At 39.7% G+C, this 14,307-nt stretch overlaps 1 protein-coding gene across 2 annotated transcripts in view; it reads right to left on the bottom strand.

Annotated features, from left to right (window-relative positions):
- SHTN1 (shootin 1) overlaps nt 1-12,622 on the bottom strand; it is a 40,964-nt gene extending 28,342 nt beyond the window's left edge. For both annotated transcript variants that reach the window (XM_041461311.1, XM_041461312.1), the window contains exons 1-6: nt 12,562-12,622; nt 8,435-8,529; nt 6,084-6,252; nt 3,458-3,555; nt 2,444-2,525; nt 1,404-1,498 (exon numbers count right to left, since the gene is read on the bottom strand). In XM_041461311.1, the coding sequence (XP_041317245.1) occupies nt 1,404-1,498; nt 2,444-2,525; nt 3,458-3,555; nt 6,084-6,252; nt 8,435-8,521 (531 nt within the window). In that variant the 5' untranslated portion in view covers nt 8,522-8,529; nt 12,562-12,622. The remainder of the gene's footprint in view (nt 1-1,403; nt 1,499-2,443; nt 2,526-3,457; nt 3,556-6,083; nt 6,253-8,434; nt 8,530-12,561) is intronic.
- Between the last annotated feature and the right edge of the window lie 1,685 nt (nt 12,623-14,307).

Raw genomic sequence — 14,307 nt, 5'->3', positions numbered from 1 at the left:
AAAACACACATTTGGCTGTTTGAGACATCACAAACACTAACACAAAACACTAAAATGTGCCATTTTTCAGCTGCAGTGACAGCCACATTACTTGGAGCCTTTTTCCTTTCTCCATGTGCTCCAAACAAATCAAGAACAAAGCACTGCACATGCAGTGTTGCTCTTTATTCAAAGGTCTTCCTTCTGTTGACACTGCACAGTTTATCACAACCAAATACTGTGGCTTTTGCAAAATCCAAGCAAAAATCTTGCAGAAATGTTGAGGTTTAAAAGAAACATTTTATAGAGACAGAGAAAACAGGCTAATGAAAGCAGGCAGAAAATCCCTGAACATCTTTAGCATAATCCAAACACAGCTATTGCAAGCACATCCTAGAAAACTTAGCTCTCCAAACACAGCTGTGACCTTGCAGCACAATCCCTGTGAGAGGAAGCTGACACAGCCTCACTCGAGCAGAAAGCTGTGCTGCTGTGGATGCAGTTGTGGCCAGAGCCTGTCTAATGCCTCAGGTCACTCAAGGGACACCACCAGTGGGAAACTAGGCCAATGAGAGCAGGTTTTTAAAGTAATTTTAAATATTGGTCCCCCCAAACATGAATCAGCAATGCCTTTGTTGTCATATGGACATGTATTTTAAGAACTGTTGTAAAAATTTTTCTGAGCAGCACAATACCACAGGAAGACAAACAGGTACAGAAAGGGAAGAATAACACAGGCCTGAAGTTCATTGTTGTAGTGATTCCATTTTGGATAAGGGAATTTTAAATTAAAACCTTCAAGTGAACAGCTACTCTGACAGTCTGCACCAGCAGGGGCCCATATTCTGGAAGAGGCAACAACTAAATAATGACTAAACCCAAGAAATAGCTGTTTGCAAATAATCAGCATTTCTTTGGCATTGTACCTAAGTTGCCTGTCAGCTTGTTAGTCAATTACAAAAAGGACTTTCAATATAATCTTTCAAAATGTGTCCCTAAATTGATACTGTAGTTTTCAACACCTTTTTTAGGAGTCCACATGTTTTTAAGGGAAAAAAACCCAGTGCTTCAAATTATATCACTAGAAAGACAGCTAATCCCTCACAGTTCCAACCAGTACATATTCCACATTGGGATGTTGTAGCAAACTAAGCCCATGATAAATTTAAAGCCTTGCCTTGAAAGGGGACATAGATAAGACTGCATGAATAATTCCAAAGTGCTTTATAAATGCTTGTTGAAACAGTAAACTCGTTTTTATGGATGAAATACAGATGTTACCTAAGTAGTATCTGGGGCTGGACGAGAGCTGGGAATTTAAATCAAGTCATCCAAGCTGGTAAGGTTTTGCCCATTTGCAATGTCTTAATTTGCATGTCTTAAGACATTTGTGAAATGTCTTAATTTTTCCCTTGACTACTCACCTCCTGTGCAAATGACTCTGCCTTCTTCCGCAGGTTCTTTTCCAGCTCAAAGTTTTCATGAAGCTCTTCATATTCCTCTACTGCCAGCACAGACACTGTGTATGTGAATTAAACAAGATCAGAAGGAAAAGTGGAACAGATCAAAAGAAGAAGTACTGTTTGATTTTCCCAGATAAGCTGCTATTCCCTAGTACCATGGATCCTTGACTGACAGCATGACCTAGTTTTACATTTCCATATATAATTTTCTTTGTAGTATTTGTCCTAAACCTGGAGAAAGCTTACAGGATATGCCCTACTATATCTCAGCTACTTCAGGAAAATGGGAAACACCCAATGAGGCTATTTACCAAACAATTTTTAATTTTTTAAGGCTTAGTAAGCAACAAGAGGAAAAGGCAGAGTAATCTAAAACCTAAAAACCTTTCCCTCTCCTCTAAACTCCTTTGGAATCAACTATTACTCATGTAGAAGCATGCACCTTCATTAGGCAGAAGCTTTTTTGAGCTATATCTCTTTTTAGTCTTTCCCTGCCCTGGTTTTACCTCTCTTCTCTTTCTCTTTCGTGATTTTCTTCCAGAACTTGGAAATCTTATTTCTCACATTCTAGCACTCCTGCCTTTTTCTCATAATCCTCTGAACATAAAACAAGTTGCTCCCAAGACCTTAGACGTACAAAATCAGAAGCTGCATCCCAACAAAAAGGAAGACTGGTGTAATGATTTAGGAAACCAGGAGATTGAATTTAAATCCCATCTCTGTGAAGGACCGTGCCCCTGCCCTGGTTTCCCCTTGCGGCACACAGGAAAAGGTTTCCATATTCTCACATAACACCTGCTATTCACATTGTCACATTTTCCTGGAGTACAGAGTCTGGAACAGTCCATGAGTTGATACAGCACCTGCAGCAATCAGGTCAAGTGTCAGATCTGGACCACAGTCACAGCGCTGTAACCTACTCTTTGTACTGCAGCAGAAAAGCTCTGCAGCTTCTGCAAAGGATGCAGCAAACTCTTGGAGAACCTGCTGAGACTACACACCTCTGTTACATTTCTCCAACAGTTTTTGTTGCTTATTAACTTCAGTCGTCAAAACAGCCTTTTCTTCTTTCAACTTATTTACCTAGAAAAGTATAAAGAACACAAGAGCATTTCAGTTAATGGCACAAGGCACACAGCACATACATAATTCAAGCAGTATTTTGCTGTCAGTAGCTCTGTTTCCTAGGTTTGCCTTGATCCAGTGGGATGGAAAGCATTTTTACCCCCACCTTACAGATATTGTAACAGATGCCATAAAAGGGTTATGAATTAACCCTCCCATGGCACACTCCAGTCACAGCTGCAAATACATGATCTTTGGAACCTTTCAGGATCAGGTGCCATAGCACCTGGTTGGAAAGTTACTTGACTGCTTGCATTTTGATATAGTCAGACCCCTGTTCTGTTTGTTTTTTTTTTCCCTGGGCTCTGTTTATTGTCCAAGTGCTGTCAGCTGTGTCTTTCTGAATGCAAGTGCTGCATAGACAGGACTATGTCCATTTGCATCAGTACATGGTTTATCCAGTTTTCAAGCAGGAATGAAACTCTGCTGGCTTGAAAAGTCAATTTGCTGGTCTAACTATCATGACATGGCAATGCCAATGGCTGAACTTAAGGATACACTCAATGAAGTAGCACCAGTGATTAAACTGTGTGTCCTACAAAAGTATTTCTTACACATCTGTGGGTTTAAGGAAATAAAAAAAAAAAACCCTGCAAGCTGTGATGGGTGAGGGGCAGTCAGGAAGGGGAGGTGACAGCTGTAATATGGGCTTTAGAACAGATCAAACAGGTAAGGAGGAGTCATGTGCCAGCCACAGAGGCAGACTGGACTGTGATGCAGAGGGTCCCTTCCAGGGACATGCCCTAAGTGATCCATCACTGGCAGGACTTGAGATTAGACAGTATTCAATTAGCTTCACAACTGAGTGTTTTTAGCAAAATAAGCTAAAAGTTACAGAAAGGACAGCCTCCAGGCTAACATGGTCTCGCCTTCCATGGTACAATACATACTTCTTCAATTACTTCTGCAAGTTTGCACCTCAGGTTTTCCAGTTCAATGGCCAAGGTCTTCTTTTCCTCATGAACAGATACAATTTGATCTCGCAGCTCTACGGTTTGAGGAAGGAAATGAAGAATATATTTTATTTGAAAAACAACAACAAAGGAAATGTCACAGCAATGCAAGTACAGTTGAGTATGAAACACCTGAACTACGTATCAAGCACCAGTCGTAATCAGGGAACAGCCTCAATAATTTATGAGCTTTGCACAAGTGTCAAGTAACAGATCTATAACTGGGTCACAGTTTCAGATTTACTCTGTTGAGGTAAGCTCCTTGTTCAGTCCTGCTGTCTTTATTTGCATTTTGAATGATTCATTTCCTGCTATAACGGGGCCAATCCTGCCACTACAGAGGGTCCTCAGTCCTGCTCTTGAGACTGTCACATCACAGAGACTCTGGTATGGAGGCAAGAGAAAGCAATTTTTAAGAATCATCCTTTAAAACAAATTAATGCACTTCAATTCTTTTTGGATTGCGAGTTCTTGTCACAAGGGAAATAAACAACAGGCAGTTAATACTTGGGAGGTTTTCACAGAAGAAATTGTCCTGAACAGCTGCCAATTTATAGCCTTTGTAACATTATGTGAACAGAGTCAGAATATAACCTTTACTGATGGAAGAGCTAATGCTTGTAATTTTCCCCTCAGAATTTTTGTTCCTTAATTATTAAAATATGAAATAAATTAAATTCACAATGGAATAAAACATTTGATTATAATCACTTCTTAACAGGAGATCAGTTTGCATACATAATATATCAAGGTTTAGGTTAACATAAAATCACCACAAAAATCAAAATTTATTGATATATATTAGCTTTCAGTAAGTGCTCTCATTCCCCACCTGCTTCCAGTATTTCACAGCACTGCTGTTCATTGAATACCAGCCACGAGTTGAGAAAATTGTGGCTAATCAACTGCAGATGATGACATGCTGGATGTCATTCTGCTAAGTCTCACATCTTGAAAATGTCCATTCTACACCAGCATCTCCCCTCCCAGTTCTGGAGCCTCAGATTTATTGTCCTCTAAATTAAAAGCATACACTTTCTAAAGTAAATAAAAAGACCTGTTTTCTTAGAAGATTCTTGATACACATTGTCCATTTTATGGATCTGTGCTCTCCAGAGAAATTAACGGGGGAAAAAAGTGTCACTGAAATTTATGGGACTTGGATTAATTCTGGTTTTACAATGCATACATCATCCTCACTATGCAGAGAAGAAATCATATCCACATACCACACTGAGCCTCAGATTTTACTACCTTATTTGTGTATCCTTACAGAAAAGTGGTGGGAGGGAAGGAATCATTCCAAGAAACATCCAATACTTTCTGGAATGGTGAGAAGGCTTAAGGACTTAGAAGATCCCCAAAACAGCACTTTTCGTGCTTTAATGAATTGCTCATCAAGACAGAAAGCAGATAGATCAAAACCTTTCTTCAATATTTCTCTAATTTGACCCTGCTACTCTCCCATCTGATCTGCAGCCAGTGTTTATTCTCTAAATATATTCTTGACACCACTCTCCAGTAAAGGCAGGAGGTATTCTAAAGTCTCATTTCCCATTCAGATGGGTTGCATAGTGTGCATCACACCATTTGCTGTCTTTTCCTACATCTAGAGGATGGAAAACTGATTACAGAAGGGTCCTATGACACCCTATTTCTTCAGTGGGATTGTTTCACAAGCATTTTTACAACACCTCAGTGATACTTTGTACTACTCTACTGCAGCTACTGCATTCACAAGACAACAATTAACAAGGTCAAACTGAAAGTTCAAAAAAGTTGTACTTAAACATCCTGTGCTGCTCCAAGTTACAATAAAAAAAAAAAAAAAAAAAAAAAAGAAAGCCCTTTTCTTAAGAAGTTAAACACTTAATCTTGTCACAAAATCCAGACTGTTGGCATTCCCCTTTTTTGGATACTACGACACAACAGTATAGAAAACCATGATGACTTCATCACAGGGATGAGAAATAAGACTGATTTTGGACAATGGGAATATTAACTGTGTTTCAAAAAAGAACCAGAAATTTCTGAAAAAAAAATCCCACAGATCTGTCTTATCAATATATTTCCATGTTCTCCAGCTTTGCTGTTTTAACCAGTACAACAGCCTCTTTGGGCTGCTTGCTTGGTAATAGCTCTGGAACATGAATGAAGTTTCTGCATACAAAGGTATGGAATGGAAACAGAAATGGAGAGTTCTGTCTGACAAGCTCTGAAATAATGACGTTGCAGTTGAAGGTGACCTTGTCCTTCTACTTCACTTTTTTTTTAAGGGTTATAGGAAATGTTTCTTTGACAGATTCAGTAGCATTGAACTCTCTTGGCTGGGTAGATCTCATTTTCCTATTGCATTTAATTTCCTCTGCAGGCTGTGTACCACCACCATTCATGCTACACACTACCAGCCCTCCAAGTTCTCAGTCATTCCTGGAAATCCTTTGATTCTGACCACTCCCAGAAGCATGACTTGGAAAAAGACCAGTCTCTGGTCAAACCAACACTGCTGTTCTTCAGATAACTTCTGCCTTGCAGGTGGTGCAGGATCAGCAGCAATGCTCACCTTTTATTTGCTGCTGACAGTGCACAGAATTGCATGATCCAGAGGTAGCTTCTGTATCCGTGGATGACTCATCCTCATCAATGTTAATCTCTTCAGTGATAATTTCTGGGCCCAGTTTGGCCATACAAAGCATACTAATTCTTTTCAAGGTTTTATTTTCTTTGTTCAGCTGAAAGGTGAGAAATAGAAACATTAAGAACCTAGTTAGTCTGTCTTTAAGCTGCTGGGCAAGAAAACAAAAGTCAACTGTTTTTTGTCCTTTATCATTAAAAAAGCTATCAAACAAAGAAGTCAAAAGTAACATTAGATTAAGTTCCATTCAACATTAGAATGGGCTGAAGATAGGGTGGTTATCCACTTTTTCCTCTGAGACGCTTGAATTCAACACGATGCTTTATCCATGCCTTTTTTTCCTCTCTGGTACTTCTGTTTAATAAATGCTGTGTAGGTTTAAATCAATCAAATCAACTATCAAGCTGACTTAATGCTACACAGGCTTTGTGACAGCTGCTTCAGCTCCTCACCTTTAAACATGTACCAGGAGTCCCAAATGAATGACCTGAGGAAGAGTTTGTGCCCCTGAAAGCTCATCTGGTTTTCCAAGTTGGATCAATTGGTTAAATAAAAATTCTTACCTTCTCCTATATATAAACTACAAATTGATATAATAATACATAAACTATAATAATAAATAATATAAATATACAAACTAGATATTATATAATTATATATATAATTACATATTTTATAGATATATTTATAAGCTACAAATACTACCACTACTGTATTTCTAGTCACAACAGAATTATCTCAAAATTCTTTGGAGTTATTACTGTAGAGTCAACATACGTAAGATGAGAGGCATCTCATGAACCAATTCTTCATGGGACAGAGCACAAGTCAGAAACCACTTTAGGCTGGATGCCTGAGCACATGACTGGTTGGTGGATGGTACAGAAGAGATTCTACATGGCATCCCTGTCTTGATCAAGAAAAACTGAATTGGAGTCACTGCAAATGTTTAATTATCATAATTTCTTTCACTGTCCTGCATCCAGACACCCCAGGAGTGTTCAGGTAAATGTTGGGGTGACTGCTCACCCACCAGCCATGTATTCCCTGTGCTCAGGTTCAAGAATGAAACTCAATTTTCCACTAATGACACACCACGTGCCAAAGTCAACATGAACTTCAGAACTCCAATATGCACCTTCAAAGAAAACATACACTGTACAGTTCATCTGACCCCAAATTTTCACCTAAGCAATCATCTCTGATCCCCCTTATCCTCAGCCCTTCAACTATGGGAGATTTGTTCAGGAATGTCTTATCTCCTTCCTAAAGAATGAAAGTGAGCAAGTGGGGAGTGGTGTGAGGAGCCCTACATGGTGCAGACAGCTCACAGACCAACAGCCCCACGGAGCAAAGAGAGTCTTTGAACTGCCCTTGTCCCTGCATTACAGGGAAAGTGCAGAGAAGAAGACAAGTTGCATAAATGTGTTCATTTTCTTACTTATATGCTGATTGTCTATCTTATGAATTCTAATATAGTGTCATTATGCAAACAATTAAGTAAATACCTCCAGAAAGTACATTGCTAATGCATCTAAATTAAAGTGATTTCTTGCTGGTGTGATTTTTACCATATCTAAGGATGTACTTTGGGCAGGGAATGGGGAGGGAGGGGAAAAAAAAAAGAAAAAAAAAAAGGCAGTCAGCATTGCTAATGAAATTTGGTTCAAAATTGCTGTAATCCATTTTCTGATGAAGTGGCTCAGATGCATTTTACACAACCAAAAATATATAAGAGAGATAAAAACATTCTTTAATAATAATGCACTTCTGATGAGATGGAATATAGAAAATTACACACTTGCTAAATTCATCAGACTAGACGCAATCAACAGAGCAGTGGAGGTCACCTTTCCCCTGCCCTTGCTTTGCTTTCATAAACAATCACCTGAAATGTAATGCAGTGGTTGACTTTTTCCATTTGATTTAGACACTGAAATGCTCATTATTGTTTTCACACAGAGGAGTTCTAAAACTTATTTTCCATTTAACCTAAATGCATATGAAAACTAGAGATCAGGATGCTGGTCCATGAAAATAGAAATTACATTAAAATGGGGTTTTTTTCCTTTAAAGGCAGGAATGGTATTTTGCATCTCACATCTGGCTGTTAGTTTTTTACCACTTCCAAACTATTTCACAGCTCCACAAGATTATACAGAAACATATAAGGGTCATGCATACAATTTCAAGTTTTAAATAAATAAATAGATAAACAGGTGAATACATAGATTAAAAAAAAAAACAAACAAACCCAGCATCACCATAATTCTTCTCACCTTAGAAGCCAAAGCCTCAGCACTTTCACGGCATGTCTTCTCAATTTCAAGATGGTTCTGAATACAGTTCACTTCCTCAATAACCATGTGAGAAACTAAGGAAAGAGTTCAAAAATTAGTCAGTATTTTCCTGAGACTGACACATGCCTCCCATGATCAGAAACAGCATATCTTCTTTTGCTAACTTTCATTGTGAGCATTTCAAACACAGGGAAGTACATACTTAGATAATCTCCACAGACAGGAACTGTTCTGAGCATTGGATATTTGGGTTGTCCCTTTAAGCAATTCTCTCATGCTGTGTTTGCAGCTTTAGAGGGGCAACTGCACTGAGCATAAACTTATGGAAGCAGAGGACCAGCAGGAGCCTCCTTGCAAACCTCACTCATCATCTTCATTTCACTAACACTTGAGGAATCAGAATGACACCTTTAGGATAATCCCTTAAGAGATGTATTACAAAGCCCCTTTTCACTTTCTGGTCTGTTTTTCATTCCCAGTCTCTCTGTGCTTGAGCAGACCGTAAAATGAGCACCAATGTCTCACTTACTTCCATTGTTCAGAACACAGATTTCAACACACTCCCAAAATCTTCCCTGAAACCAAGACTGGGCTGTCTGACTGCAGCTGCAATGCATGGCTGTATGTTTGAGGTCACAGCTGGAGGAGCAAGTGACACATCTGTCCTCTGCACTTAGAGAATCCCTATTACAATTGTGGGTGCACATCACTCTGCCAAAGACAGGCAAAAGAGCGAACAAGAAGTTCTAGAACAAATCTTGTTTTATAACATAGGAGACCAATGGGAATCAGAAAGAATTTAAAAGCACAGATACATTTTGGCCTGCAATTCCACTCATCTTCCAGCAGTACATATGTACTTTATGAGTATTAAAAGTCTTAAGGGACAGGTTTAAGGTTGCACAGGGGAGCAAAGCAGAAAACCCAAGAATAGTTTTCCATTTCTCAGGCTCATTGATGCAATTCCCCCTTGGCTCCTGGCACCCTCATCCAATCCTAAACAGGAGCCTGGACTCTAATTCTGCATGGCACAAATTCCCCCTCAGCCTAGTGTCAGGATTTCAATTCTCAGACAGGAACTACTTGCAGCTGAACAACACTTTGGAGCAGGAACAAGGCTGGAAAATACAGTGTAAATACAGAGGAATTTTTTCCTAGTATTTCTTCTCCTTTTCATCAAGGTAAGTTTTAAAACCCAGGGATTTTATACCACTGGGTAGAAAACCCTCCTTGCCCTCTTCCAAGAGTTTGATCAAGGACTGAAGAGAGATATTTAAGCCATCTCTGATATACAGAGGTCATCCTAATGACTATAAAACTGGACCTCATGATAGGAAAAAGAAGGTCATTAACAAATGTTATTTGTGCAGCTTTGTACTTAACATCAACTGAAGTTTTCGTTACTGAAGTTTTGTTGCTACCAGAGGAAAGTACCAACACATTGGTTTGCTGAGTAGCTGCACAAAAGACCCAAAATCTACAAAAAAGAAAGGGCAGGACAGTGTACTGGTAAATCTTGGTCTAAAACCTATATTCACATGAATCTTCTACCAGCAGTGCAACCAGATCTCTTTATTTGATTGTCTTTTTATTTCCATTTCTCCTGACTATGGAGAAATTATCTGCTCCAAATGGGTCATACCAGCTGCTACATTTGAGAGACGTACAATACATAGAGTTTGAGAGAGGAAAAGTTTCAGGCAGTACATCTCCTTGTCTCTTCTGGTTTTATTCTTCTGAGCCCTGGGAGCTTTAAGCAGTGAGATGCTTTGGGCTGGATGAGGGAGCAGTGGAGATACAGAGCTGCTCTCATTTTACAGAGAGGAATCTAAGGGTCTCAAGCAAGGCTGAAGTTAGGAAACAAGGATCGGGCTCTCATGGCAGAACTAGGGATTACTCTTGGTTCATTTAAACTTAATTAACCTGCAATTATGATTAACTCAGGGGAAAAAAGTCTTTCCAAATTAAATACAAAAAATATATTATTTCCTAAGTCTGTCCAAAGTTCTTATTATGTTAATATTAATATTCATAAAGAAGCACTAAGTGGCCTGAAACATCTCTAACCTTGACAGTTTTTTTCAGGGGTAATAATAATCCGCAGCAAATGCAGGCCAACCAAAAACCACTTAACTAATTAGTAGTTGCAGTCACCGAGAAAACATGAATCAACACTGTTATTACAAGTGGCACATTTGAGTGGCATCTAATTATGACTTGATGAGCACGATACTTGCATTATCAACATTACTACTGCATCCCATCAGGGACTAAAAGCCGCTGATGGCATTGACTGCGAGAAACTCCCCCTCAATGGTACCGCAGCACCCAACAATCTCCTTGGCAGGGGCACCCTCACTAAATGACATGTTAAGCATAATTACTGGTAGACATTGTAAATAAACAGGATTGGAAGTGAAAATTGTACCAAGTGCATAAGACACAATCTGACACATTGGAAGTGGCAGCCTTAATTGAGAGTTTCTTTGACTGCTCAAGATCATTTCAACTGCATTTCTCGGAGGACAGTGATTATAACTGTGGAGACAGACGGCATAATGGTATCAGCACTGCTGACAGAGCAGTGAATTAAATTGTATCTGCTGTTGTGTGAAAGCCTTGATAAGAGGTACAGATCCTTAGTGGTCTTATCATTATAACACAATGGTCATGTTGTCATCAACCTTGCTGGCTCCAATTGAAAAGAAATGATTGTGTGTTGAAGCTTTCCCCCCCACCACCACCTTCTATCTCTTGTGCTCAATAGAACCAATTTTCAGAGAGCTATGAAATCACGCAATAGGGCCTAAAATGCAGCTGCTTGGCATACAAACGGGGCCCCATTAAACTGGAATCACACACAATATGTGTTTATGCCAGGAGAACAAATAGAAGCTGAGTACAGGCCAAGTTTATTCACAGACACAAAGCCAATGTAGCTCTTCATCAATATAATTGCCTTTTATATTGTCGTTTAAATAATGGGCTCTATTATTGCTTTAAAATCCTAATATTCCTGGCATTTTATCACTATGTTTACAAGGTATGTCCTTTAAAAATGTGAAAGGAAGATAAAAGAAACCTATAAAATCTCACAACATCACATATTACTTCAAATTTTAAGTCTTAACTACTTGACATTTTCTGCCACACTCCAGTATTCCTCATATCATAACAAAAACAAAACAGGCAGCCGTTTTTCTAGAAGAACTGTACTTCTTAGAGAACATTCTTGGTTACCTAAGATCATTCAAGGCAGTAGACAATTCCTGTTGATTTCAGATTATTTTCCATAATTGTATCACACGAACTATTATAAAACAGAAGTGAGCAAATTCCTCTTTAACACAGTCACACAAAAGTACAGACCATGTGATTTCCTTCTCCTGCATTAACTTCATCCACATTTCTGATGCTTCATCGTGCAGCTCACTGTACTGGCACAAACCAGACGTAACAGACCACAATCCCATTGTAATTGTCTCTTCTAAGGAGCTATTCCACTAGGATACTTCCACTCCCATTAGATGTGCTTTGTTGCTTCCAGACACCATACAGTTTCAATAGAACCATTACCATAAAAGTGCAAAACTGAATATTGAGGTTCTCACAGCCCAGACGAGACAGAATTTGCTCTAAAAAATTAGCAGGTGAGAGCAGTTCGTCCTAAAAACCTTTCCTGGTGTGTCTATGCTTAAAGTACTATTACTCCTTCATGAAAAGAATTGCCATTTTTATGGTTATAATTATTAGGAATCTCAGCAACAGCATCAAACCCCACCCACTTCAAGCATGCATCATTCCAAAAGTCACCTGCAGAATCCAGGTGAGATAGAGGCACATTTGCACCACTGTATTTTCACCACGTTGCACCTTGAGAATGACTACCCGTGCCAGAGAGTACAAATGCTGTAACAGCATTTATTCTGACTACTGTGGGCAAAGTCTCACTGGATTAGCTCCTTAAACTCAGCTTTCAAGGAGAAACAGCAAGTGGACCTGAATCTCAGCATTTTTAACACTGTACTTAACACTGCTGTAGAGTGTGCAGAACTATGTTCATAATTGTCTACGTCAAGAAAATCCCACTGACATTGTCAGCTTACTTTTCTGAAACTCCTCCAGCTTTTTGACAGCCTCATCTCGTTCTTGCTTGATTTTGTCACACTGTAGGAACAGAGAAAATTGAAATGAAACACTGATCCCAGTTATTTAATTAGCAGTCAGTCACAACATGCAAAATCAACCAAGATCAATTGCCAGCACAATAACGTACAGAAGCCTACCAAAGCATTTCTTTTTCCTTTCAGCCATGTATGATCAATGGAAATTATGCATTAAAAAAATTCATTACTCAGAATACTTCCTAGCCAAACTGGCACACTGTACTTGATTTAGGTTCTGATTCAGAGCTACTCTGAAAATATTTTGAAGAGACACATTATCCAAAAAAGTATAAGCAGTCATCCATGTAACACCAACAGCAGAACCAATACTTTGCATGTCAAAAATAGGCTTTAAGTCTAGCTGCTTTAACACAAACAGACTCAGAAAAGAGGTCTACATTTCTATGCCCACCCTGTGCAGGGAAGCCAATCATCAGGGACATGCTGTTTAATTTCATTACATCATGAGCAACGTTTCAGCTTTGTAGAAAGGCACTCATTTTCATGCTTTAAGGAGTTCCTACCACCTCAGTTTTATTAATTTTGTGGTTATTGCTAACACTACACAGGCCTGCAATCACTGATCTTATGATGGAACGGGTTCTTCACAAAGAAAGAATAAAACAGATGTGAAATAGAGTTCTCTAAGAAAACCCATTTTGTAAGTAAATGAAAGAACTCAAAGAAATGAGTAAAATTCACAAGAGGCACAGTCAGTGATTAACCACAGTGTGAAAAACACATGACCCAGGGGGAAGTATGACTGGCACACAAGGTGCCCTACACACACATCCTTCCTCACATGCGGCTGGGCATGTTCACAGCAATAAATCAACCTAAGACCATGAGTTAACTTCTGGAAGAGGTTTGAGCTCCTTACAGTGCAACTCCAATTACAAGGATGCTCACCACTGGAACAGAACTGGCAAAAAAAAAAAAAAAAAAAAAAAAAAGAAACCAGAAACCAGCCCTGAAATGATTTTGCTCGATTTTCGGTTTTTCCACATGAGGAGCCACTTTGAGTTAGCTGGGAAAGGAGCCTGCTGTTAAGAAACAAGAACGGGGAGAGTCTGATTCAAAGGCAGCAAAATTCAAGAGAACTCTCTATCAGCTACAGAGGACCTTGGATGAGACCCAAAGAAGGATCTGCTCTCGGGCAAGGCGAGGATGCCACTGGTGCTGGCTCAGGGGCAGCTGATGGCTGTCCGTGGGAGCAAAAGGAGCTGCACTCAACAAGCAATCTCTCTTCTCATGGCACTGGGGTGATGAGGCTTCAAGGGACAGGGGCTGAGCAGGGGGACAGGTCAGTCACCAGCTGCTGCAAGGACTGTGAAATGAGGCAGAGCTGCAGAAGAAGCAAAGACATGCTGAGCAAGCAGAGCCAGATGAGGACTCACCATTTCCTGGGGCCCTGTTAAAGAACCTGTGAAGAGAATCTTGCAGAGGAGAGGTGGGGAAGGGAAATCTCTGCACGAATCTTGCTGCTCGCTGCCCTCCCTCCGTTTCCCCAGCAAAAATCTGTGTTACCTTCGTGGCAGAAGTGCAGTCTAAGAGCAGAAGGCAGTGAAAGATGTAGAAGGTGTTTCTGGCTGCTCTGCAGAGCACAGTTCTGCCACAAAAGGGAACTGGTGGGAGCTGCTGCCTCCTTGGGTTTCCCAAGAAAGACCCTGGAGCCACACTCACATA

This window comes from Pyrgilauda ruficollis, unplaced genomic scaffold (genome assembly GCF_017590135.1).
Source record: "Pyrgilauda ruficollis isolate IOZ18807 unplaced genomic scaffold, ASM1759013v1 scaffold15, whole genome shotgun sequence".
NCBI classification, from domain to species: domain Eukaryota; kingdom Metazoa; phylum Chordata; class Aves; order Passeriformes; family Passeridae; genus Pyrgilauda; species Pyrgilauda ruficollis.
This window is presented reverse-complemented; position numbering and strand designations above follow the sequence as displayed.